This window comes from Myxocyprinus asiaticus, chromosome 29, assembly GCF_019703515.2.
Source record: "Myxocyprinus asiaticus isolate MX2 ecotype Aquarium Trade chromosome 29, UBuf_Myxa_2, whole genome shotgun sequence".
Taxonomy (NCBI): Eukaryota; Metazoa; Chordata; class Actinopteri; order Cypriniformes; family Catostomidae; genus Myxocyprinus; species Myxocyprinus asiaticus.
This window is the reverse complement of record NC_059372.1, coordinates 3273973-3298424: the sequence shown is the minus strand read 5'-3', so window position 1 is coordinate 3298424 and position 24452 is coordinate 3273973. Positions and strand designations below refer to the sequence as shown.

The 24452-nt window shown below is 38.4% G+C and overlaps 1 protein-coding gene across 16 annotated transcripts in view; it reads right to left on the bottom strand.

Moving 5' to 3' along the window:
- Positions 1 to 24452, bottom strand: part of LOC127419873 (zinc finger protein 501-like) — a 105048-nt gene that overhangs the window by 9859 nt on the left and 70737 nt on the right. For 4 of the 16 annotated variants that reach the window (XM_051661670.1, XM_051661675.1, XM_051661673.1 and 1 more), the window contains exon 2: positions 24227 to 24310. In XM_051661670.1, coding sequence (XP_051517630.1) covers positions 24227 to 24250 — 24 coding nt within the window. In that variant the 5' untranslated portion in view covers positions 24251 to 24310. Of the gene's footprint in view, positions 1 to 507; positions 559 to 3125; positions 5665 to 23781; positions 24131 to 24226; positions 24334 to 24452 lie in introns of those variants that run through there. The other 12 variants (XM_051661677.1, XM_051661680.1, XM_051661676.1 and 9 more) reach the window with 9 other exon arrangements.

Below are 24452 nucleotides of genomic sequence, written 5' to 3'. Positions count from 1 at the left end.
TAAAAAATTACCTTAGTTTGATTTCCTACATCATATTAAAGTAGAAAAAACGCTCGGATTCACAATTCTCCAGATTATTAGATGATCTAAACATCCAATGTAAACATGATATACCGTACAACAACATAACATTAAATATTAATTAATTGCAATTACGTGATAAACAAACTTTAATGATTATATCTGTTAGTCAGCAACAAAAACCTTTTTGACCCAGAAAAAAAAAAAAAAAAAAAAAAACGAAATACATGATCCAGTAAAAGTGACAACACATACTCGCCTTCACTGAACTCATTTACAATCAGCTGATGGATTTAACAAGCGCAATGAAACATGATGCTCACATATTTCTGTTTGTTTCTCTTGAAACTGAATATTTTAAAGTGTCTGTCACAAAACCACCACAAACAGCGATAATAAGATTATTTAACCATCATTAAAAGGCCAAAGACAGAAAAACAACATGCACAGAAAAATAATACACATCAAAATAAATGTAAATCTTACAAATTATGTAAAACACTTTTGAACACGTACCGAACTGACTCATTTCTTCTTTCATCTTCTTGTGTTTAATGGCGCTTTTCTGTCTCCTACTGGACTGGAGTGTGCACGCGTTTGAGAAAACTCATTTTGGGTTTTATTGTTCAGTTCTGGTGACTTTGGGAGCTGTTTTCTCAACACTGTTTTCTTGTATTATTGTGTAGCATTAATGTAAATACAAATTGTTCCACAAGTTCAAGTTTATAGTTGAATTTATGAAAGGCACAAATTGTCAACATAAGATTATGTATATACAGTATACAGGTGCATCTCAAAAAATTAGAATATCGTGAAACAGCTCATGGAAATCAAAAATCCAGTATCTCAAAATACAAGAATAAAGACTTTATAATACAGAAATGTCGACCTTCTGAAAAGTATGTTAATTTATGTACTCAATACTTGGTCGGGGCTCCTTTTAGCACGAATTACTGCATCAATGCGGCGTGGCATGGAGGCAATCGGCCTGTGGCACTGCTGAGGTGTTATGGAAGCCCAGGTTGCTTTGATAGCGGCCTTCAGCTCGTCTGTATTGTTTGGTCTGGTGTCTCTCATTTTCCTCTAGACAAGGAAAGGTTCAGGTCAGGCGAGTTGGCTGGCCAATCATGCACAGTAATACCATGGTCAGCAAACCAGTTACTAGTAGCTTTGGCACTGTGGGCAGTTGCCAAGTCCTGCTGGAAAAGGAAATCAGTATTTCCATAAAGCTTGACAGCAGATGGAAGCATGAAGTGCTCTAAAATCTTCTGGTAGATGGCTGTACTGACTCTCGACTTGAGAAAACAGTGGACCACCACCAGCAGAAGACATGACACCCTAAATCATCACTGACTGTGGAAACTTCACCCCAAATCATCACTGACTGTGGAAACTTCACCCCAAATCATCACTGACTGCGGAAACTTCACCCCAAATCATCACTGACTGTAGAAACTTCACCCCAAATCATCACTGACTGTGGAAACTTCACCCCAAATCATCACTGACTGTGGAAACTTCACCCCAAATCATCACTGACTGTAGAAACTTCACCCCAAATCATCACTGACTGTGGAAACTTCACCCCAAATCATCACTGACTGTAGAAACTTCACCCCAAATCATCACTGACTGTTGAAACTTCACCCCAAATCATCACTGACTGCGGAAACTTCACACCAAATCATCACTGACTGTGGAAACTTCACCCCAAATCATCACTGACTGTAGAAACTTCACCCCAAATCATCACTGACTGTGGAAACTTCACCCCAAATCATCACTGACTGTGGAAACTTCACCCCAAATCATCACTGACTGTAGAAACTTCACCCCAAATCATCACTGACTGTAGAAACTTCACCCCAAATCATCACTGACTGTAGAAACTTCACCCCAAATCTTCACTGACTGTAGAAACTTCACCCCAAATCATCACTGACTGTGGAAACTTCACCCCAAATCATCACTGACTGTGGAAACTTCACCCCAAATCATCACTGACTGTAGAAACTTCACCCCAAATCATCACTGACTGTAGAAACTTCACCCCAAATCATCACTGACTGTGGAAACTTCACCCCAAATCTTCACTGACTGCGGAAACTTCACACCAAATCATCACTGACTGCGGAAACTTCACCCCAAATCATCACTGACTGTAGAAACTTCACCCCAAATCATCACTGACTGCGGAAACTTCACCCCAAATCATCACTGACTGTAGAAACTTCACCCCAAATCATCACTGACTGTAGAAACTTCACCCCAAATCATCACTGACTGTGGAAACTTCACCCCAAATCATCACTGACTGTGGAAACTTCACCCCAAATCATCACTGACTGTAGAAACTTCACCCCAAATCATCACTGACTGTAGAAACTTCACCCCAAATCATCACTGACTGTAGAAACTTCACCCCAAATCATCACTGACTGTAGAAACTTCACCCCAAATCATCACTGACTGTGGAAACTTCACACCGGACTTCAAGCAACTTGGATTCTGTGCCTCTCCACTCTTCCTCCAGACTCTGGGACCTTGATTTCCAAATGAAATGCAAACTTTACTTTCATCTGAAAAGAGGACTTTGGACCACTGAGCAATAATTATTTGCAGTAATTCGTGCAAAACAAGTCCCGACCAAGCATTGAGTACATAAATTAACATACTTTTCAGAAGGTCGATATTTCTGTATTATAAATTCTTTATTCTAATATTTTGAGATACTGGATTTTTTTATTTCCATGAACTGTAAGCCGTAATCAAGATAAAAATAAAAAAAAGGCTTGAAATATTTAACTTTATATGTAATGAATCTAAAATATATGAAAGTTCCACTTTTGTTTTAATTTTGAATTTTTTGAGATGCATCTGTATATATATATATATATATATATATATATATATAGATATAGATATAGATATATTAAATCAAGAAAAATTTCTATTTTTCAAATATTTGTTATATATACTGTGGCAAGAAAAAGTATGTGAACCCTTTGGAATGAAGGGTGGTCTGATCTTCACCTAAGTCCTAATAATAGGCAAACACAATCTGCTTAAAGTAATGACAAATAATTGTAGTTTTTATGATTTTATTGAACATGTTGTTTAATTATTCACAGTCCATGCTGGAAAAAGTACATCAAATGGTAGTACCACCTCCAGAAGCAAACGTCCAACAGATGTTTCCTGTAGCTGTTGATCAGCCTTGTATACCATTGACGGATTTTACACCATTCCTCCCTACAAGTTTGTTTCAGTTCATTAATATTTTTTGGGATTTCTTGCATGAACAGCCCTCTTCAGCTCATGCCGCAACATCTCAACTGAGTTAAAGTCTTGACTTTGACTTGGCCATTCCAAAACACATTTTCTTCCTCTTTAACCGGCTCATGAGATGCTGGCTTTAATATACTGTTATGAAAGTTTTTGGACCGGTGGCAGCTCACAGCGGATGGAGTTACTCGCGCGATGGCGAAAATAGAAAACAAGCGATCGATAGACTGTACCGTCGCTCGTCATGGCTGGTTAGGACAAAAACTCTGATTAACATAGAAAATATACCTTTTATCGTGTGCCATTTGCCGTCAGGTTAGATATAGTGTGACTGTGGTTGCCTATAGCCTCCTCTGTGTTTCTGTTTGATTTCCAAATACTCCGTTCAAAAAAATAAGGCTGGGCATAGAAATGCATAAATTCTTTGACTACAAACTCTTCAGACATGTTTAGTAAGTTCTGTTCTCTGTTTTGTGTGCAGCTGTGTTGTGTTCTGTTGTCACTATCACTGTTTTTAGATAAACAAAACTAGTTTTCGCTTGAACGCCCCAATGTCGTGAGGGGGCTGTGTGAACTGTTGCTCTTGTGCCATGAACACACACAGGAGATCAACGGTCAGTGAACAGTTTCACTAAATAATACATTAGATTTCAGTTCATTTCTCATCAAACCTCATCGTATGCATTCATAACAATCATGAGTCTCATGAATAATTTATTAGACTTCTGAATTATACTGTAGTGTTCTTTTAAAGCTTGAAGAGGTGGTCACCATAAACTGACATTGTATGACATCACTGAGCACAACATTTATTCACAATTTCTCCCTTTGTGTTCAGAAACTGAAAGAAAGTCATATAGTGTTACAACAACACAGGGGTGAGTAAACAATGACTGAATTTACATTTTTGGGTGAACTATCCCTTTAAGACAATGGAAGGAACAATTTGTTTTTAATAGTTATTTCTCTTAAACAATTAAATACAAAATTCCATTTTCTTTTTTATTTTGTTTAGATGGTCTTGACAAAGTCACAACATTTGGTTCCAGTACCAAAAACTATGCAGTATTTACAATGTATTCTTTACCTGTCATGGGTCAAAAATGACCCGAAGACAATAGGAGGGATAAATGTAGTAAGATGCTGCACTTTTGGGAGAAATTCTATCGCCAGATAGCACACATACGGCTCCGAGATGTCCGTTTTAGATCTTTTTATCTAAAAAGCATCACAATCTAATTAACATCTGCTAAACATCTTAAAAAGATCAGATTTACAAACATTCTAAACCATAAACTGCTGAGGGTCTTACTAACATCCGAGAGGAAACGTCTTAAAGACGTATTGCAGATGAACAAACAACCTACAAACTGTCTAGATGTAAACACACATCAAATAGATGTATGTAGATGACTTACTGTGCTGAAACTCTTCCCACATGAAGAGCAGTGATATGGATTCTCTCGTTATTTTCAGGTTTTGTGGCCGAGTAAAACTCTTTCCACAGTGTGAACACATGTATGTTTTTTTATCCAGTATGAATTCTCTCATGTTTTTTCAGGTTTTGTGACTGAGTGAAACTCTTACCACAGTGTGAACAGATATATGGTTTTTCTCCAGTGTGGAATCTCTCATGTTTTTTCAAGTTTTGTGACTGAGTAAAACTTTTTCCACAGTGTGAACAAATATATGGTTTTTCTCCAGTGTGGAATCTCTCGTGTGTTTTCATGTTTTGTGAATGAGTGAAACTCTTTTCACAGTGTGAGCACTTGTAAGGTTTTTCTCCAGTATGGATTCTCTCGTGTTTTTTCAGGTGTTCTGACTGAGTGAAACTCTTTTCACAGTGTGAGCACTTATATGGTTTCTCTCCAGTATGAATTCTCTGGTGCTTGTTCAAGTCGCTGGCTGTAATAAAGGTTTTCTCACATTCAAAGCACATATAAGCTCTTTCGCCAGTATGTATTTTCTGGTGCTCCTTAAAATAGGACAGGCGAGCAAAACTTTTTCCACAAAAAGAACACTTGTAAGGCTTCTCATTTGTGTGAGTTTTCAGATGCTGTTTTAGAACTGACTTCAAAGCAAATGTTTTACCACATTTATCACATTCAAATGGTCTTTCTCCAGAGTGATAGCGGAGATGACTCTTGAAATCGACTGCATATGCAAAACTTTTTCCACACTGATGGCATGTGTAAGGTTTCTCCCCAGTATGAACTCTCATGTGTGTATTAAGATGACTGTTACATGTGAAATTCTTGTTAGTATTTGAGACACTTAAAGATTCTTCAGTTATGAAATCATGATCTTTCTCCTGCAATTCATCCAGTTCTTGACTTTCCTCTTTCACTTCAATCAGCTCTGCAATGAACACAGTAAATTGACAAAAAATCAATCATGAGGCACAAATTTAAATCAAAATGAACCCTAATTTAATGGCAGAATACAACAGACATACAGTATTTGCTATGCAAAAGGTACAGTGGCAAGAAAAAGTATGTGAACCCTTTGGAATTACCTGCATTTATTTATACATGTCTAAAAATCTGGTTTGATCTTCATCTAAGTTACAATAATGAACAAACACAATCTGTTTTAACTAATAACCAAATGATTGTATTGTCCTTGTACATATTGAATACATCATTCAAACATTAACAGTGTAGGTTGAAACAAGTATGTGAACCCCTAGGCTTATGACGAGAACAAAAGCTTAAGTCAGGAGTTGGCAAACCTAGCATCCAATAATGAAACGAGATTGGAGGTGTGGGTTAGAGCTACTTTGACTTATAAAAGCACTCAAACATTGAGTTTGCAATTCACAAGTAGCATCTGCTGACGTGGACTATGCCTCGCTACAGTGAGATATCGGAACACCTACGATCTGTTGCTTTGCATAAAGCTGGAAAATGTTACCAAGTTATCTCAAAGAGCTTAGATATTCACCTGTCCACAGTTAGACATATTGTCTATTAATGGAGATGATTTAGTACTGTGGCTACTCTCTCTAGAAGTGGCTGTCCAGCCAAGATGACTCAAAGGGCACACTGCAGAATGCTCAATGAGCCCTAGAGTGACAGATAAAGACTTGAAGGAATCATTGGAACTGGTTAACATCTCTGTTCATGAGTCTACTATATGGAAAACATTAAACAGGTATGGTGTCCATGGCAGGACACAACGAAGGAAGCCGCTGCTTTCCAACAAAAACATTGGCTGCATGTCTGAAGTTTGCCAAAGACCACCTTGACACTACACAACGCTACTGGGAAAATGTTTTGTGGACTGATGAAACTAAGGTTGAATTGTTTGGGAAGAACATGCAGCACTACATATGGCATAAAAAGGGCACTACATACCAACATAAAAACATCATCCCAACAGTGAAGTACAGTGGAGGGAGCATCATGATTTGGGGCTGCTTTGCTGCTTTGGGGCCTGGACCGCTTGCCATCATCGTGACAAAAATGAATTCCCAAGTTTATTAAGATATCCTACAGGATAATGTCAGGGTGGCTGTGTGCCAGCTGAAGCTCAGTAGAAGTTGGGTGATGCAGCAGGTCAATGACTGTAAACATCGTAGTAAATCCACTACAGAATAGCTTCAATAAAAGAAAATGCACCTTTTGGAGTGTCCCAGTCAGAGCCCAGATCTTAACCCAATAGAGATGCTGTGGAATGACCTCAAGAGAGCCGTTCACACCAGACATCCTAAGAATATTTCTGAGCTGAAGCAGTTCTGTAAGAAAGAATGGTCCAAAATTCCTTCAGAACGTTGTGCAGGTCTAATACGCAGCTACCGGGAACATCCAAGGGTTCACTTACTTTTTCACTTACCTATTGAATGTTTAATAGGATGTGTTCAATAAAGACATGAAAGATTATAACTGTTTGTATGTTATCTTAAGCACATTGTGTTTATCTATACTTGTGACTGATGAAGATGAGATCACATTTTATGACCAGTTAATGCACAAAACCAGCAAATTCTAAAGGGTTCACATAATTTTCTTGCCACTGTTATATAAACTACACCATCAATTCTGGATAATAACTGCATTTCTTGATTTTAGTCATTTATACTGAATGTGAACCACAGTCACAGAAAGAAAATCATACATGTTTGGAACAACATAAAGGTTGAGTACATCAGAGTTTCCAACAAGATTCTCCGTTAACATGCGGACAGATTCCTCATAAGTCGTTTGGATTACTCTGAAGCTCTCAAAAGCACAAAGGCAGCAAAAAGTTTTTGTCACCATTCACTTGCATTGTGTGGTCCTACAGAGCTGAGATATTCTTCTAAAAGTAACTGCTCTAAAAACACTATTATAAGCCTCACGCGTGATCTCAGAATGTTTAATGCACTCAGTGGCGTGTCCAGACTTTTTTGACGGGGATGGCCCATGTGGGGCACAGACTCAACTCAACATCCCTGATTTTAATTATAATAATTCTAATAAGATATGTTCATTTTCAGGAATTGTTAATAGTCGAATGTTATTTAGCAAATTAATTTATTAATTGTTAATACTGCAAAACACAGAAGAACAGAACATTTATTTTTTTAATTGTGTATTTTTTCAGTATTTTTTTATGTATATTGTGTCTTTAAACTGCATAAATGTTATGGACACTGCCAATATGAACACGGTAGTTCTGTGCAATTTGGTGGAGTTTTGGAGTTGGAGGGATGATGCAACCGTGGCGTGACGTAATACCATCAAGTAGGCTATTGTTTTATTTTGAGTAAATAAAGAATATATTGAAGATATTTCTTAATCTTATCACAGGCCTACACATAAAGAACGTGCATGGATTTCAGTTTTGTGTAGGATACTCAAATTAGCCATTAAATTAATTAAACAGTGCTTTAAAACAATTTAATTTGATATTAAAACGGTTTTCCTGATCTCCAAAAAAAAAATATATATATATATAATATATCAAATCACTTTTATTGTCACATAATATATAATAATATATATATATATTTTGCATCTTTTCTTAAGAGACATACTATATAGGGGCCTGGGTAGCTCAGTGGTAAAAGACGCTGGCTACCACCCCTGGAGTTCACAATCCCAGAGTGTGCTGAGTGACTCCAGCCAGGTCTCCTAAGCAACCAAATCGGCCCGGTTGCTAGGGAGGGTAGAGTCACATGGGGTAACCTCCTCGTGGTCACTATAATGTGGTTCGTTCTCGGTGGGGCGCGTGGCGAGTTGAAACTCCAAACGCGCTATGTCTCCGTGGCAACGCGCTCAACAAGCCACGTGATAAGATGCGTGGGCAGATGGTCTCAGACGCGGAGGCAACTGAGATTCATCCTCCGCCACCCGGAATGAGGCAAATCACTACGCGACCACGAGGACTTAAAAGCGCACTGGGAATTGGGCATTCCAAATTGGGTGAAAAAGGGGAAAAATACACAAAAAGAAAAAAAATGAGAGACATACTATGTACTAAGACTTAATGCATTACAATATGAAAGGAAATGTATATAGGCTATATGAAGATTCAAATTTCTGCCAATTAAAAAATGTATAGGTGTATTAATTTAATTTTAACTCCAACACATGATTATGATAAAAAACCTAAAGTTGACAAGTTTCGTGGCAATGTGGCATTGTATCTTTTTTAAAAAGATTTAAAAACTTGTCCCCGCATGTTTAAAAAAACTGAACTATCACTCATGCGCGAAACATGTTTGGAAGGTCTGTTTATTTTTTCATTAATTACAAACCCGAACCCAACATCCTACTTGAAAAACTCACCCGAACCCAGCCCAAAACCCATCAGGTTCTCAGGTACCGTTGGGCCTAGGTCGAGTTGCAGACCTCTAGTTGACACAGTACTTGTGCTGTTTAATGCGCTTGAGAAATGTTTCTGTTTTTCAGCAGCATGAAGTTGGCTAAAAGGTCCATGCAGTAGCAAACTATGCGAAGGTTGAAAGAAAGTCCAGAAATGATGACAAAAAAGGTGATTGAAATACATCAGTCTGGGAAGATTTACAAAGATATTTCAAAGGCTCTGGGATGCCAAAGAACCACAGTCAGAGCCATTATCTCCAAATGGAGAACACTTGGCACAGTAGTGAACATTCCCAGAAGTGGCTGACTTTCCAAAATTCCTCCCAGAGCACAGCATGACTCATCCAGGAAGTCACATAAAAGCCAAGGACAACAACCAAGGAACTGCAGGCCTCTCTCGCATCAATAAAGGTCAATGTTCATGACTCCACCATCAGAAAGACACTGGCCAAAAATGCCATCCATGGAAGAGTGGCGAGGTGAAAAACACTGCTAACCGAGAAGAACATGAAGGCTCATCTGAATTTTGCCAAAACACACCTTGATGATCCTCAAACCTTTTGGAAGAATGTTCTGTGGACTGATGAGTCAAAAGTGGAACAGTTTGGGAGACATTGGTCCCGTTACATCTGGAGTAAATCAAACACAGAATTCCACAAAAAGATCATCATACCTACGGTCAAGCATTGTGGTGGTGGTGTGATGGTGTGGGGATGCTTTGCTGCTTCAAGGTGACTTGCAATAATTGAGGGAATCATGAATTTTGCTCTCTACCAGAAAATCCTAAAGGAGAACGCCCGGTCATCAGTCCGTGAGTTGAAGCTCAAGCGCAACTGGATAATGCAGCAAGACAATAATCCAAAACATAGGAATAAGTCCACCTCTGAATGGCTCAAAAGAAGCAAAATTAAAGTTCTGGAGTGGCCTAGTCAAAGTCCTGACTTGAACATGATTGAGATGCTGTGGCAGGACCTTAAACAGGCAGTTCGTGCAATTAAAGCAGTAGAGAAGAGTGGGCCAAAATTCCACCACAGTGTTGTGAAAGACTGATCTCCAGTGATTGGAAGAGTTTGGATGCAGTTGTTGCTGCTAAAGGTTGCACAACCAGCTATTAAGTTTAAGGGGGCAGTTAGTTTTTCACATGGGTGATATAGGTATTGGATAACTTTTTTGCTTCAAAAAATATATGTATTTGAAAACTGTATTAGGGCTATCAAATAAAAATTTGAAATTCGAATATTCGTAGAATTTAAGAAAAAGATGCACATTCGAATGCTAAATCTGTGGATTAAAATTTTGCATGTGTGCCAAGCACTGGCGATGACTTCAGATTGATCGCATTCTTGTGCTAAAAAAGGCTAGACACACACAGCGCAACAAATACAGTTTAACAGAAAGCAGGTGTCTCAAGATGCTTAAAGTTCTTTTTAATTAGACACAGCATCTAAAAAACAGCGCTCCTGCATGAGAGGATGAATAAACAAAAAGCGAAACAAAGACGTTCGTCTAGCGCGCGTTTACATAGAAAAACTAATGGATGATTGCAAAAGCGTTCAGTGTGAACAACCCCTTACAGTTGTTGGAGGTCTTTGGCCGTTGTGTCTTGCTCTCTTATAAGCGTTTCTCAGATTAAGCAATGAGTTGTTTAAATGCTTTGTCAGGAAAAATTTTCAACTTGGAAATGTGTGTCTCAAGATCCTCGTGTTTGGTTTCCAGTCTGTTTTGTTCTGTCTGTTTGAACAGCCCCTGGCCTGGGCTCATAGTCTGAGCCGCTTCACCATCGAGTTCAGCCGAATACCTCTGCTATCTGGGAATATTGCTACTCTACAAACAACTGTACTGAATAAAAAACAATGTGGTATTTTGCTGTTATTATGAAGCTTGAGTCTGGGGTAGTGTACTGTGGCATCAGCGCGAGCGTAACACCATGTGAACTGTCTATTGAAGCGTTTAGCCCCTCGTTTTTCTTTTGACTTAACATTTGAAAATATGGACCAACTAAAACTTTATTTATTTTATGCACATTAGTTGAAAATGAAATGCTCTTTTTTAACAGCCAGGATATGAATGTTCTATGCAATAATATAACGGTGCTGAATGGTTTATGTATTTTTATGTATTTTATGTAAATCAGATGACTTTAACATTTGAATATTATTCAAATTTTTACAAAATATTTAAGGTAAAAATTCAAATGTAGTTTCTCTGCCCAACTGACAGTCCTAAACTGTATTTTTTGTTGACTCAGATTGCCTTTGTTTTATGTTATATCTCGTTTGAAAATCTAAAACAACTGAGTATGAAAAACACACAAAAACAGAAGACATCAGGACACACATGACTGTATGTTTTACAACGTATACATTTTAAGAACTCAAAATCAAGCGTGTATTTCCATCTCGCAAAACTCTTTGTCTTTACCACAAGCGAGTCTCCATCAAACTTCAATGACCAAGTGAGTGTGCATGCATCCATGTCAATTGAAACCGATCAGAACAGAGAAAAGAAACTGTGCCATTTCATTAACAAGGTTTTTCCTGCACTGACATCCGGCCACGCGAAATTTCGTGCCGCCGAATAAAATTTAAGGATACTCTTCTCGCATTCAATATGGTCATAAGCGATATGCTTTTCATTTGAAACACACATCTGTGCATTATGCATGGTTTCACAAGAATGTCACGTGATCCACTGAAATTGATCTGCGCTATCATGTATCTGGAGCACCACAAAACTCACGCTACTTGTGAACTAGACTGAAAGTTTTTTTTATATATAAAGACTAGCTACATTGACCAAACTACATAAATGAGTCACCATCCATGGTCTAACCTGTTCTTATTTATTATACTGTATATAATTACAAATGCCACTGAGTATGCTAAACATAACTAGAAAAAATTACGATTTGGTACATAACGCGGAACTTTTAAGTTTAAACAAGCCTGAAACATAATGGGGCTCTTATTTTGAAATTACTAAATGAAAAAACTATCTGTAACTATCGACAGATTTTTGCAGATAACAGATAGTTCCAAAAAGCAACTATCTGCACCGATTAATCGGTAAAACCGATATATCGGTCTACCTCTAGCTGTTACATTGTCTGTACTTATGAGTAGACTACTTTACGGAGTTGGGACTGTGCTTCTAGTGAAAAGTTTGTTTCCTAATATCAAGCATCATTAGAATGGAACATATAAAACACACGAGGAAAACTTCATAATTTGTTTATAATTCTTAAAGACTTTAAAGTCCTTTATTGTACTTGCCATTATTATTAGGATTTTGGTTGAACAAAAAACTGCATCTGGGATTTTATTCATTTCAGACTCTTTGTCTTTGCCCGCCATAATAAAGAATACGATTTTTTGGAAAGTACGACGACGCCATGAGAAGGGCAGATGTATGAGAGACAGCTCTGCACACTTTGCAAATTTTTTTTAAATTATTTTCATGATAGAATCCGGTGAAATTCGATACACCCAGTTATACATTTACTGTTTGAGGTAAACATGGCAAAGAAGTCAAAATCCTCAGGCTCTGGAGACATTAAAAGACACTTACAGGTTCAAGATGAAAGCCCAGACAGGCCTGTGGACCGGGTACTCGATTTGGATGGCGCGGCGGGAGAAGGAATCCAGCGTCAACTGTCCAACATGTCAGTGATGTTGACAAAGGTACTTGCGGACTTGGAGGATCTCGCTGCAATACGTCGATCGAACAAAAATTCTCTGAGCTAACAGATGTTGAAAAACGAATCGATTTTTTGGAGTCATCAGAGAGGGAATTAGCCGCTAATCCGCCCGTGACCAAAGTTGACTTGGAACGTGTTCTTGAAAAGCTTGAAGATCTTGAGAATAGAAGCTGCAGGAATAACATTCAAATTGTTGGAATTCCTGAGCAAGTGGAGGGCAGAGATATGGTTAAATTCCTAGAAGAGCTTTTCCCGAGTCAGCTCGACATAACAGGCCACAAGCTGGAAATCGAGCGAGCTCACAGAGTCCCGGCTCGCAAATCTGCTGAGGGAGACAGGCTCCGATCGATTCTGGCCAAATTTTTTAAATCATCCGATAAAGATCTTGTGTTGCGCCAGGCGAGGAGAAAAGCAAAGCTTTCTTGGAAGAATTACAATATTTTCTTGTTCCCGGACTTTGCAAACTCGACAAGAGAGAAACGCAATCGGTTTAGGGAATGCAAGAAACTCTTACATCAGCGGAAGATCACTTTTGCTCTGATGTTTCCAGCCAGACTGAGAATAAACACCAAGGACGGCAGCAAAGTATTTACATGTCCCAATCAGGCAATGTCTTTTATTGAAACAATGGGTGAGTAACCATTGGGTGTTTTTCTTGTGAGTGGATTGACTCACTGTACATACTCTGGCTTTCAGAGGAAGCTGGGCGCCATTTTTGTTTCCTTTTGTGTTGGCTCTGCCGAGTGGTTGGAGGTTTTGTTTTGTGGATTAACACTTTTCCTTAAAGAAACTTTTGCATTGACGGAAGATCACTTTTACAATGAACGGATGACCGCAAAATATCTACATGCCCACACAAAGGATGTCTTCTATAAAGTTGGCGGACTGTGTAAATCATGGGATATACTTTTATGCGGCCTCCGAGTGGACACTTGACCATCCGAGGAACCGAGATGCGTGTTTCGTTTTCTTTTGTGCTGGTCCCGCCTAGCAGTTGGAGCTTGTTTTGTTAAATAATATTACTTCGGGACAGTTATGGATGAATCTGTCAGTTCCTTGAGCTTATGCCCCATGTTGACTGGAGTATGATTTGTGGAGAATTTTCATGGGACATTGGAATGATTATTTCATCTGCTGCACTCATCAGCTGGCTCACTGAAGATTCGTTTGTCTGACCGAGGAATCTGAACGGTTTTATATCGGCTGGAATTTGTTTTGTGAAGGAACACACCTTTGAGACAGTTCTGTGAATGAGTCTACACGTTCTTTGTGTTTATTCTGCCTATTGGCTGGGGTTTGTTTTACAAAATATTTGATGTTATGTAATTTTGAGCAATCCGATGGCAAAGTTGTCGCGGGGGCTCTCGTAGGCGTGCATGGACTCTTTGAGTTTAAAGGGATTGACGCCGGTTGCCGCTGTCGTGCACGGGGTTAATGCGCACATTTATCTTTTTTCTGTTTGTTTTGTTCGGGGGGACATTCGGGGTTTTATTGTTGCATTAATGTTGAAATGTGGTTTTAATAATTTTATTTTTGGCACACAATTTATTTCTTCTTTTATATCAAAATGTCAAATGTTAATATGAGTGTACTATCTCTCTCTACATGGAATGTGAATGGGTTGGGGCACCCCATAAAAAGGTTATTTCTTTTCTTAAACGTAAGAAATATGATATAGTGTCTTTCCCCGCAGGAAGCTGAAAAATTTGGGAAGATATGGGGTGGACATGTTTTTTTTAGTGCTGGCTCAAGTAAGAGCAGGGGGGTCATTATACTGATAAATAAACATCTACAATTCAAATGTCTCAAACAGTTTTATGATAAATTAGGAAGAGTCATTATTGTTTTAGCAGAAATTCAGGGGCAAAGGTTGATTTTGGCTAATATTTATGCACCTAATGCTGATGATCAGGGCTTTTTTATAGATCTTGAAGGGATGTTGCAAGCCGCTGGCACCCCTCGTGATATAATATTGGGAGGAGACTTTAATCTTTTGATGGACTCAGTCCTTGATCATAGTGAAGCAAAAATTTGTAAACCCCTTAGAGCAACACTGATGCATCACAAGATGTGTAAATATCTTGGTCTTGCAGATATTTGGAGACTTTTGAACCCCTCTGGTAGAGACTATACATATTTTTCATCAGTCCATTATTCTAGAATAGATATTTTTTTGTATATATCTAAGTCCCTCATTTCATCTGTTGTTGATTGCTCAATTGGAAAGATCTTAGTCTCAGATCATGCCCTGGTGAGTTTAGAGGTGATGCCACATTCGGAGAAAAGGAAATCATATAGTTGGTGCCTTAATGTGTCCCTTTTGCAAAATACTGATTTCCAACACGTTAAAGACCGAAATCAATGTTTATATGGAGACCAACTGGTCCTCAGTATCTTCTGTGGGTGTGGCTTGGGAGGCACTTAAGGCTGCTCTTAGGGGTCAGATCATACAGTATGCCTCATTCACCAAAAAATTCAAAGCATGAGAACTCGTGGAGTTGGAAGGGAATATTAAAAGTGCAGAGGCAGAGCTGAAGCGCAGAATGTCGTCTGATGGCCTCAGAGAATTGACCCGATTGAAATATAGATATAATACTATTTTGTAGTGGAAAGTGGAGTTTTGGTTATTCAGGGCAAGACAGTCATATTTTGAGTCGGGGGACAAAGCAGGGAAGCTTTTGACTAGATGTATAAAGCAGAGAGAGTCTTTTTCTACCATTCCCTCAGTGAACTCTGCTGGTGGTGAAATTTTTACCTCAGCCATTGATATTAATAATGCTTATAAAGTGTTCTATCTTGATCTTTATAGTTCTATGTCTTTTTCTATTGATGAAGATATTAGAAACTTTGTGGAACCATTAGAACTTCCTAAACTGACGACTGAGCAAAAAAACTCTCTTTATTCTGAGATAACCTTGGAGGAACGTGACGAGGTAATTAAGGCCTTACCTACAGGCAAAGCTCCGGGGCCAGATGGTTTTGCTGCTGAATTTTTTAGATCTTATGCTACAGAACTGGCTCCAAATTTGTTAGAAGTTTATACGGAATCATTAAAGAATGGAAAGCTTCCACCAACCATGACACAAGCCCGGATCAGTCTGATTCTTAAAAAGGACAAAGATCCAAGCGAGTGTAAAAGTTACCGTCCAATTTCCCTGATCCGGCGAGATGTAAATATTTTGTCCAAAATTTTGGCTAATCATTTAAGGTTATGACATCTCTTATACATATAGATCAGGTGGGGTTTATTCGGGGCCGCAGCTCTTCTGATAACATTAGGCATTTCATTAATATCATGTAGTTAGTAGCGAATGATCAGTCTCGGGTCGCTGCCATTTCACTTGACACCGAAAAGGCGTTTGATATGGTAGAATGGGATTATTTTAAGATTTTAGAAATTTATGGGTTCGGGAGTACAATCATTGGTTGGATTAAATTACTTTATAGACACCCTGTAGCAGCGGTACAAACAAATGGATTAATTTCAGATTATTTTACTCTCGATAGGGGCACTCAGCAGGGTTGCCCTCTTTCCCCATTATTGTTCTGTCTTGCCCTGAAACCATTAGCAGCCACGATAAGAAAGGAGGATGATTTTCCAGGGGTGGTGGCGGGAGGTTAGGCGCATAAGCTTGCCGGGCACCTTTCAGTGGCCCAAACATGTCATTAAGTATTTGGGTATTTTATTCCCAGCAAATTTGTCTGATTTAGTCAGAGTTAATTTTGACCCTTTAAAAAGTTTGAGCGATGTGGACAGATGGGCTACATTACATTTATCGATGATTGGTAAGATTAATGTTATTAAAATGAACTGTATTCCAAAATTCAACTACCTGCTACAGTCACTCCCTATAGATGTCCCCCTCTTTTATTTTAAGCAATCTGATAGAATTGTGAAGTCCTTCATTTGGAATGGTAAACGTCCCAGACTACATTCCAACAAATTACATAGGCCAATTGACAAAGGTGGGTTAGGCTTACCCAAGAATTTGTTTTATTATTATTTGTTCGGTCTCAGGCATTTGGCTCATTGGTCGCTTCCACCTGAGAGAGCCCCTCCCTGGTTTTCTATTGAACAGGAAGTCCTTGCCCTTATTTCACCATTGCAAAGTCTTTCTATTAAACTAACCAGAGAAGTTAAGTCACACCCCGTTATTTCACATTTGCACATGATTTGGACAAGAGTGGCCGGAGTATTTAATTCAGACATTTATTTAAATGTTGCCTCAAGCATATGGCTGAACCCAAAATTATGTATCAATAAGTCAGGGTGGCAGTGTTTGAAGAAGGGGTATCTAGAGGATTGGGTAATTTGGACTTGTTTATGGGAAAGTGGGGCAAATATTTGGTATTTTTGGAGGGCTCTCGGGGAGGGACAGTGGAGAGAGAGATGTAGAGGTTGTGTGTGTGATTTATTATATTTTATTAATTATTTTATTTTTTAATATTTGTTTTTGTGTGTCTATAATTATGTGGGACCACTGGGATGTTCTTATGGGTGGGGGTGGGGGGTAGTAACAGAGGGGGTTAAGTATTGATTCTGTTTGTATATGTTCTTGCTTTTATGTGTTAATATAGGAATCAATAAAAAAAAATTTATGTAATAATCTTAGACACTTGGCCCATTGGTCTCTTCCACCTGAGAGAGCCCCTCCCTGGTCCAACATTGAACAAGCGGTCCTTGCCCCAAGTCTTTCTATTAAATTGCCTAAAGAATAAAAATGCATCCCATTATTTCACACTTACATTCAGTATGGACAAAGGTTTTCCATATGTTCAGTTTTGACACTTACCTAAATGTTTCCTCAAGTACATAGCTGAACTCAAATTATGTATTAACAAGTCCCTGTTTTGCTGGAAAGAATGGATTGAGAGAGGTGTTACTTCACTTGGTAACCTTTATGAAAACGGAGCTTTGAGATCATTTGAAAATATAATTGCGCCATTTACTTTGTAATATTTTTGGTCGTAGCACACAGCCCCCTAAAGCTGCAAACACCCTCTGTATGGTGCTCACGGCCTTTGGAAATGGGCATGAAGCATCTGTGTTTTATTCCTCATTGATTCAGAGTCTTGGTGACAGGGCCTTAACAGCTCTTAAGAGGTTATGAGAAAGAGATTTGAACTTGGTACTGGAGGATGGAGAGTGGGAAAGAATATAAAAACATGTTAAAACTATGTCTAGGGATGCAAGGGTATGCCTTTTTAGTTTAAGATTTTGCATAGTTTCTACTGGACTCCCTCTAGATTGTTTAGGCTTGATTTAAAAGTCACACCTACCTGCTGGTGATTCCAGTTGGAGAATGGAGCTATAGCCCAAGCTCTGTGGTTCTGCACTAAGATTCAAGAATTCTGGTTAAGAGTCCAGAATTTTATCTGTCAAGTTTTAGATCCTCAAATTTCATTTTGCCCCAGACTATATATATATTGGGTGATGGGGTGGTTATTAAAGTATGTGACAAATATAAAAAAATCTGGGTCCAAACTAGTGTAATGATTGGCAGACAAATAATTGTTAGAGGATGGAAGTCAGCTGGTGTTCCTTAATTTCAAGAATGGTTCACCGAATTGGGCAGGGTGGCGACACTCGAAAAGATGTCATATAAATAGCTTGGCAGATTAGATGCATATGGTAAGAAATGGGACAAATACACGCCATTTCTGGAAGGCTCTCGCTGAGGGCCATGTGGAGAGAAACTCTTTTTTTCTTGTTTCTCTTCGTATTTATATATGTATACTCAGGCTTGGACCACAGGAATATTTGCTGGGGGTTGGGGACTGGGAAGGGGATAGGGAATTAATGGGGGTCAAAGGGGGATAATGGTTGACTGCATGTTGGTTTTGCTTTGTTCTGTATTGTTTATATATATATATATATATATATATATATATATATATATATATATATATATATATATAAAGGGTTATAAGTTGATTCCTAATGTATAATTTTGTGGTTAAATTAATTTTTGCCTGTCTTGGAATCAATAAAAATTGTTAATAACAAAGAATACGATTTTTGCTTTTACATTCTATAAATCAATTTGAAAAAACTATCATCCAATTAATCGGTTATCGGCCTTTCCCACCACCTTAGAAATCGTATCTGGAAAATCCACTATCAGTCAGCCTCCAGTTGCAGCCCAACTTAAGTTTGATTTCCCACAGTCTCTAGAGTGTAAAGAGAACGGTGCGAAAAATAAAAAACATCCAGCGAGCGTCAGTTCTGTGGGCGAAAATGGCTTGTTATTGACAGAGGTCAGAGGAGAATGGCCAAACTGGTCCAAGCTGACAAGAAGGGGACAGTAACCCAAATAAACTCATGTTACAACAGTGCTATGCAGAAAAGCTTCTTCTGAACACACAACACGTCAAACATTGAGGCAGATGGGCTACAGCAGCAGAAGACCCCTCCGGGTAGCACTACCGTCTGCTAAGAACAGAAAACTGAGGCTGCAGTGGGCACAGGCTCACCAGAACTGGACGAATGGAAAAACATCGCCTGGTCTGACAAATCTGGATTTCTGCTAGGAGGGTAATGGTTCTTTGTATAAACCAAACCATAAGGTTCGCCACCCACGGTTCCGTAAGCATTGGCAGCACGGTTGGTTCACTTCAAGTTTAATGACGCATCTGGAGCACAAGGTTTGGTGAAGGAAACAAAGCGTCAAACAGGCAGGCACAGTTACAACCTCCGCTAATGAACCTTAATGGATTTGTAGATGGACAAGCTCTGCCTGTGTTTCATGTGGGTCAACCTGATGACATCACAGTTCTGCACATGTTGTGTGTAGTTGAAAATGGCAAGTGGAGAAAACAATCTGCTTAGAGAGAAGCCCCATATGTTTCTCCATTCTGGGAACATTTTATTTTTGCAGTCAATTACAACAGCGATGGTCAAAAAACATATGATGTACAGCTTCCGAATATTGAATATATGTTGAGATGAATTTGAAGTGCACTTTATGTTGATGCATGTAGTGTATTAGTACAGGTATTAAGTTAAAATGTTGATTTAGAAATTAGAGAAAATTTTTGTTTTTTTAGTTAACCATGGTTTTACTATAGTAATATTGTAGTAACCATGAATGCCGTCACCATGGTTTTCTGAGCAGGAATCATGGTTTAGATTAGGACTTCCCCCTCATAGTGGACCAAAGGTTAGTCGATGAGAAGAGTCTTGGTCGACCAAGTTTTGATTAGTCGGTTGGTTGCAGAAAAAACTCCACATAAAAAAACGATGAACACCCATATTAGCGCTGGTTGGATGCTAGGTGGTCCTATGGGGTAATATTCATTAAGCAGGGTTAGGGTTAAGCCTACACAATAAAGCAAGACAAACTTTAAACTTTTTTTTTTTTTTAATTTAAACTAAAAATTCAAATGAAACTGGAAAAGTGCAATTAAAATGTGTGTTGTTCAACTTTTTGAAAGATGGCTTTACAACAGTTGTGAGGGGCAACATCTCTCTGGCAAAGAACCTGCTTCATCTGCGCATTCTCTACCGGTCGGGAATTTGGTTGTCCTGGAAAATACATCATGTGTGTGAATAAATTCGTTTTGTTCCCTCCTTCACGATATATATATATATATATATATATATATATATATATATATATATATATATATATATATATTGCAATATCCAATTATATCGGCAACCCCTGAGCTGAGGGATCGGTGAATATTCTTGCTTTAGTGATTTTGCTTTGAAAATTAATTTATTTAAAAAACGACAAATTTAAATCAAATACATTTCTAAATTCAAATTGCACTCCAAACTAAACGAAAAAGCAATTAAAATAATGAAGTGATAAAAGAATAATATAATATATGTGTAACCTTCCATTTACCATCAGGCAAGAATCCATCTAAACATCATGGCAGAAAATTACACAAATGAAGACATAAAAACAATTATAAATGTAAAAATAATAATTATAATGATGATAATAATTTCTGAAATATAACTCATGGTTCGAGGTGTTTTTGTATTATTTTATGATTTAATCACAGATGTATAGGCTGCAGAGTTGCGTTCACAATGAACTGCTCTGTGGAAATAAAGTGAACTGAACTCAAAGCACCTCCTGAGCTGAGATGTCTGAGGTCATTTGCAACGTACTCATAGACGATACTGTTATTGCAACAATACAAAAAATCGGAAGACAGAAACAAAGAGTGAGAACCTTTTAGATGCGCGAGTTCCACGAGACTGCATGCCTCCGAACAAACATAGACAGCTTTTCTGTTATCTGTTCTTAATAATATAATAATGTGTGTTTCTTCAAGTGCGTGTCTGTTTCTCTACGGGCAAATTATTTGTAATATTAATTTGATAACAATAATAGCCTAATAATAACAATCATTTAATACAGGGGAAAACAAGCCAAATATCGTCTTGACATCGTCAAAGGCATCAGCTATTGGCGATCACTCTGACCATCGTCGATCCCCGAGATCATCGTCTGTCGGCACAACCCTAATGTGCATTTCTCTCTATAAATTAACAAAATATTCAGACAGTCTCCTTGCTGGTTTTTCCGACACATTCAGAATCATTACCGCTTTTGCCGGTTTCACTGCGACTCGCTTTGTGCATGTGCTTGTAAAATGTATATTTTAAAGGCTCATTATTACGATTTAGTATTTTCTGTAATGTAGAACAGTGTTAGCAATGTAACATTCTTTCTCAGCCCTGGAACTCAAACCATTTTCTGATGCCCCCCCCAAAAATATATTCAAGTAATTAAATATCATAAATGTGCAACTAGTCGACTAATGGCTTAAATTAACTCCAACTAGTCGACTAGGAAAATCTTTGGTTGGGGGCAGCCCTAGTTTAGATAAAATTAACCATAGTTTTATAACAGTAATACTGTAGTTTCTATATAGTGACCATGATTTTACTATATATTGTAACCATGTTTATATTGTGGTTACTATGGTTTTACTACAAATGCCATGGTTAAACTATGGTTACTTTTGTAAAACAATGATTGTTATTTAAGGGCAAACCTGTTGTAGTGTTTACCAAATAGATTATTCTTTGGATTTGGCAGTGATATGTTTTTTCCGAACAAAGCAAATACCAAACCATACCGAAACCGTGACCCTAAAACCGTGATACAAACCGAACTGTGAGAAATTCGAACCGTTACACCCCTTATTTCAGCTGAGGTACACATATGGTCGGCCCACTGCAGCCTCAGTTTTCTGTTCTTGACTGACAGAAGTGGAACCCGACATAGTCTTCTGCTGTTGTAGCCCATTCGCCTCAAGGTTCGATGTGTTGTGCATTCTGAGATGCTGTTCTGCTCACTACAATTGTACAGAGTGGTTATCTGAGTTACCGTAGCCTTTCTGTCAGCTCGAAACAGTCTGGCCATTCTCCGTTGACCTCTCTCATCAACAAGACGTTTCCGTCCACAGAACTGCCGCTCACTGGATGTTTTTTGTTTTTGGCACCTTTCTGAGTAAATTCTAGAGACTGTTGTGTGTGAAAATCCCAGGAGATCAGCAGTTACAGAAATACACAAACCAGCCCGTCTGGCACCAACAATCATGCCACGGTCCAAATCACTGAGATTAAATTTTTTCCCCATACTGATGGTTGATGTGAACATTACCTGAAGCTCCTGACCCGTATCTGCATGATTTTATGCACTGCAGCCACACGATTGGCTGATTAGATATTACGTGAATATGTAGACGTACAGGTGTACCTAATAAAGTGGCCGTTGAGTGTATGTTGTAACATTTATATTTGAACCCCAATTATCTAAGTTTTAAAATTGACTTTATAAAATGATAACGTGGCTTTTATCTGATTAATCGAAGAAATAATCGATTATCAAAATAATAGTTAGTTGCAGCCTTAACTAATTATTAATTAAATCCCAGCCCTTTGAGGTTTAAAGGTGCTATATGTAAGACTGACAACAAGCGTTTGAAATGGGTACTGCGGTCCAAATTCAAAATATTGGAGAGTTGTCTGCCCCGTCCCAGACTCGAAGCTCATGTGGGTTGCCAGAATGTTGACATGCAAATTAGCCAACTCAGCATCCGTTTTAAAGGATTTCTGGGCTTTAAGCTGTCTCCATCTTCCAAAGGCATCTCCAGTATTTATCCTTGTTTTACTACACCTCTGGTCATGGTGGTTTTTAGACGGATGGCGAGGCTTTTTAGGTCTGGTGGAATCTGTTATCTCTGATCCAGTTCGTTTGCTGGCTTACATGGCTGCAGCACACAGTGTTGTTTGCCTGCAAACTTGTCCAAATCTGGCAACCCGGCGATGCTGAAATACTATTGGTGAGTGGGCAGTGGGCAGGATCACACAGGCCAAAACATAAACAGAAATTCTGCCCGGAATAGAAACTTCAAAGTAGAATATACTGGCTGTAGCATTGTTATCGGAGAAGCCAGTATTTCAACTTAGAATGTTTCCTAATTCTCTAATGACATATTATGGTCATTTTAGGATTTAGTACAGTCAAAATATTACATATAGCACCTTTAATAATAGCAAAAGTTAATATCGCGATTTCGTTTTTTTTATTTTTTATTTAAATTGATTGTGCAGCCCCATTAGTGACCCTGTTCTTAACGGTCACCTCAGTTTTTCATGAAGAGAAGTTCCCTCATCAGCTTGTAGCTCACGCTCCGTCACCTGAAGTGGGGAGGGGTCACTTGTAGACAAGAGTTGCTCTGCAAAATCTGCCTTTATATTTGTTCTAGAAATCCAACCCATACAGGACAACGGAACAGAATAATAAAGTGTGCTTAATTTATTATTTTGTGACATTGAGAGCTTTTCGTAAGTGCACATAAGCACTTTTTTTCTTTATTTTTGCACCGGCGCTAGAAACTTTTTAGTGTGACTTTTGAGTGATAAAACACTTTCTTATAACAGATTCTGACATAACAGTTGATTGCCATGAAAATGTATAAGATTAAAAGGAAGAAACATACCTGAAGGAATAAAATCATCATCATCTTCATCATCACTCTGTTGTTCCTCTTCTTTTATCTCCACCTGTTCCACTTCAATCTTCACTGGTATCTGCAGCATCTGCTGTTCTCCAGTGTTACAGACAGAAGTCAGAGACTCTGTGGAGGTTTGATCACCCTGATTACCATCAGTAGAACAGAGTAAAGTGAGCTGTGAGTCCTGTGTGTCTCTGGATCTCTGTTCAGAGAGTTTGTCCAGCAGTCGCTGTGGTGTGGACTGATCTCTGCCGCTCCACACTGAATCCTGACATTCTGTGGAGGTCCCATCAGTCACACACACTGAAGATTGACAGGAAACCTTTTCCAGCTCCTGACAAACACAACACAATCACATCTGTACCGTTCATCATATCACATCATTTGAAAGCTTACAATCTCAACTTTAAGGATGAAATGAATGTTTAACCTGTAACCTGTCCTCTCTCTCCATCAGCTTTGTCTTCAGTGACGTCACCTCACTAATCAATATTCAGCATGGACAGATCAGGTCCTACTGATTTACACAAGAGAGCTCTGTTCAACAAAATAACGGTTTCTGAGATTGTATAAATATAAACGTGTGCTTTGTGTTTAGTTTCATTTCCCTAAAAGCAGGAACATTACCAGATATTGTAACAGGCTATAAATACAAC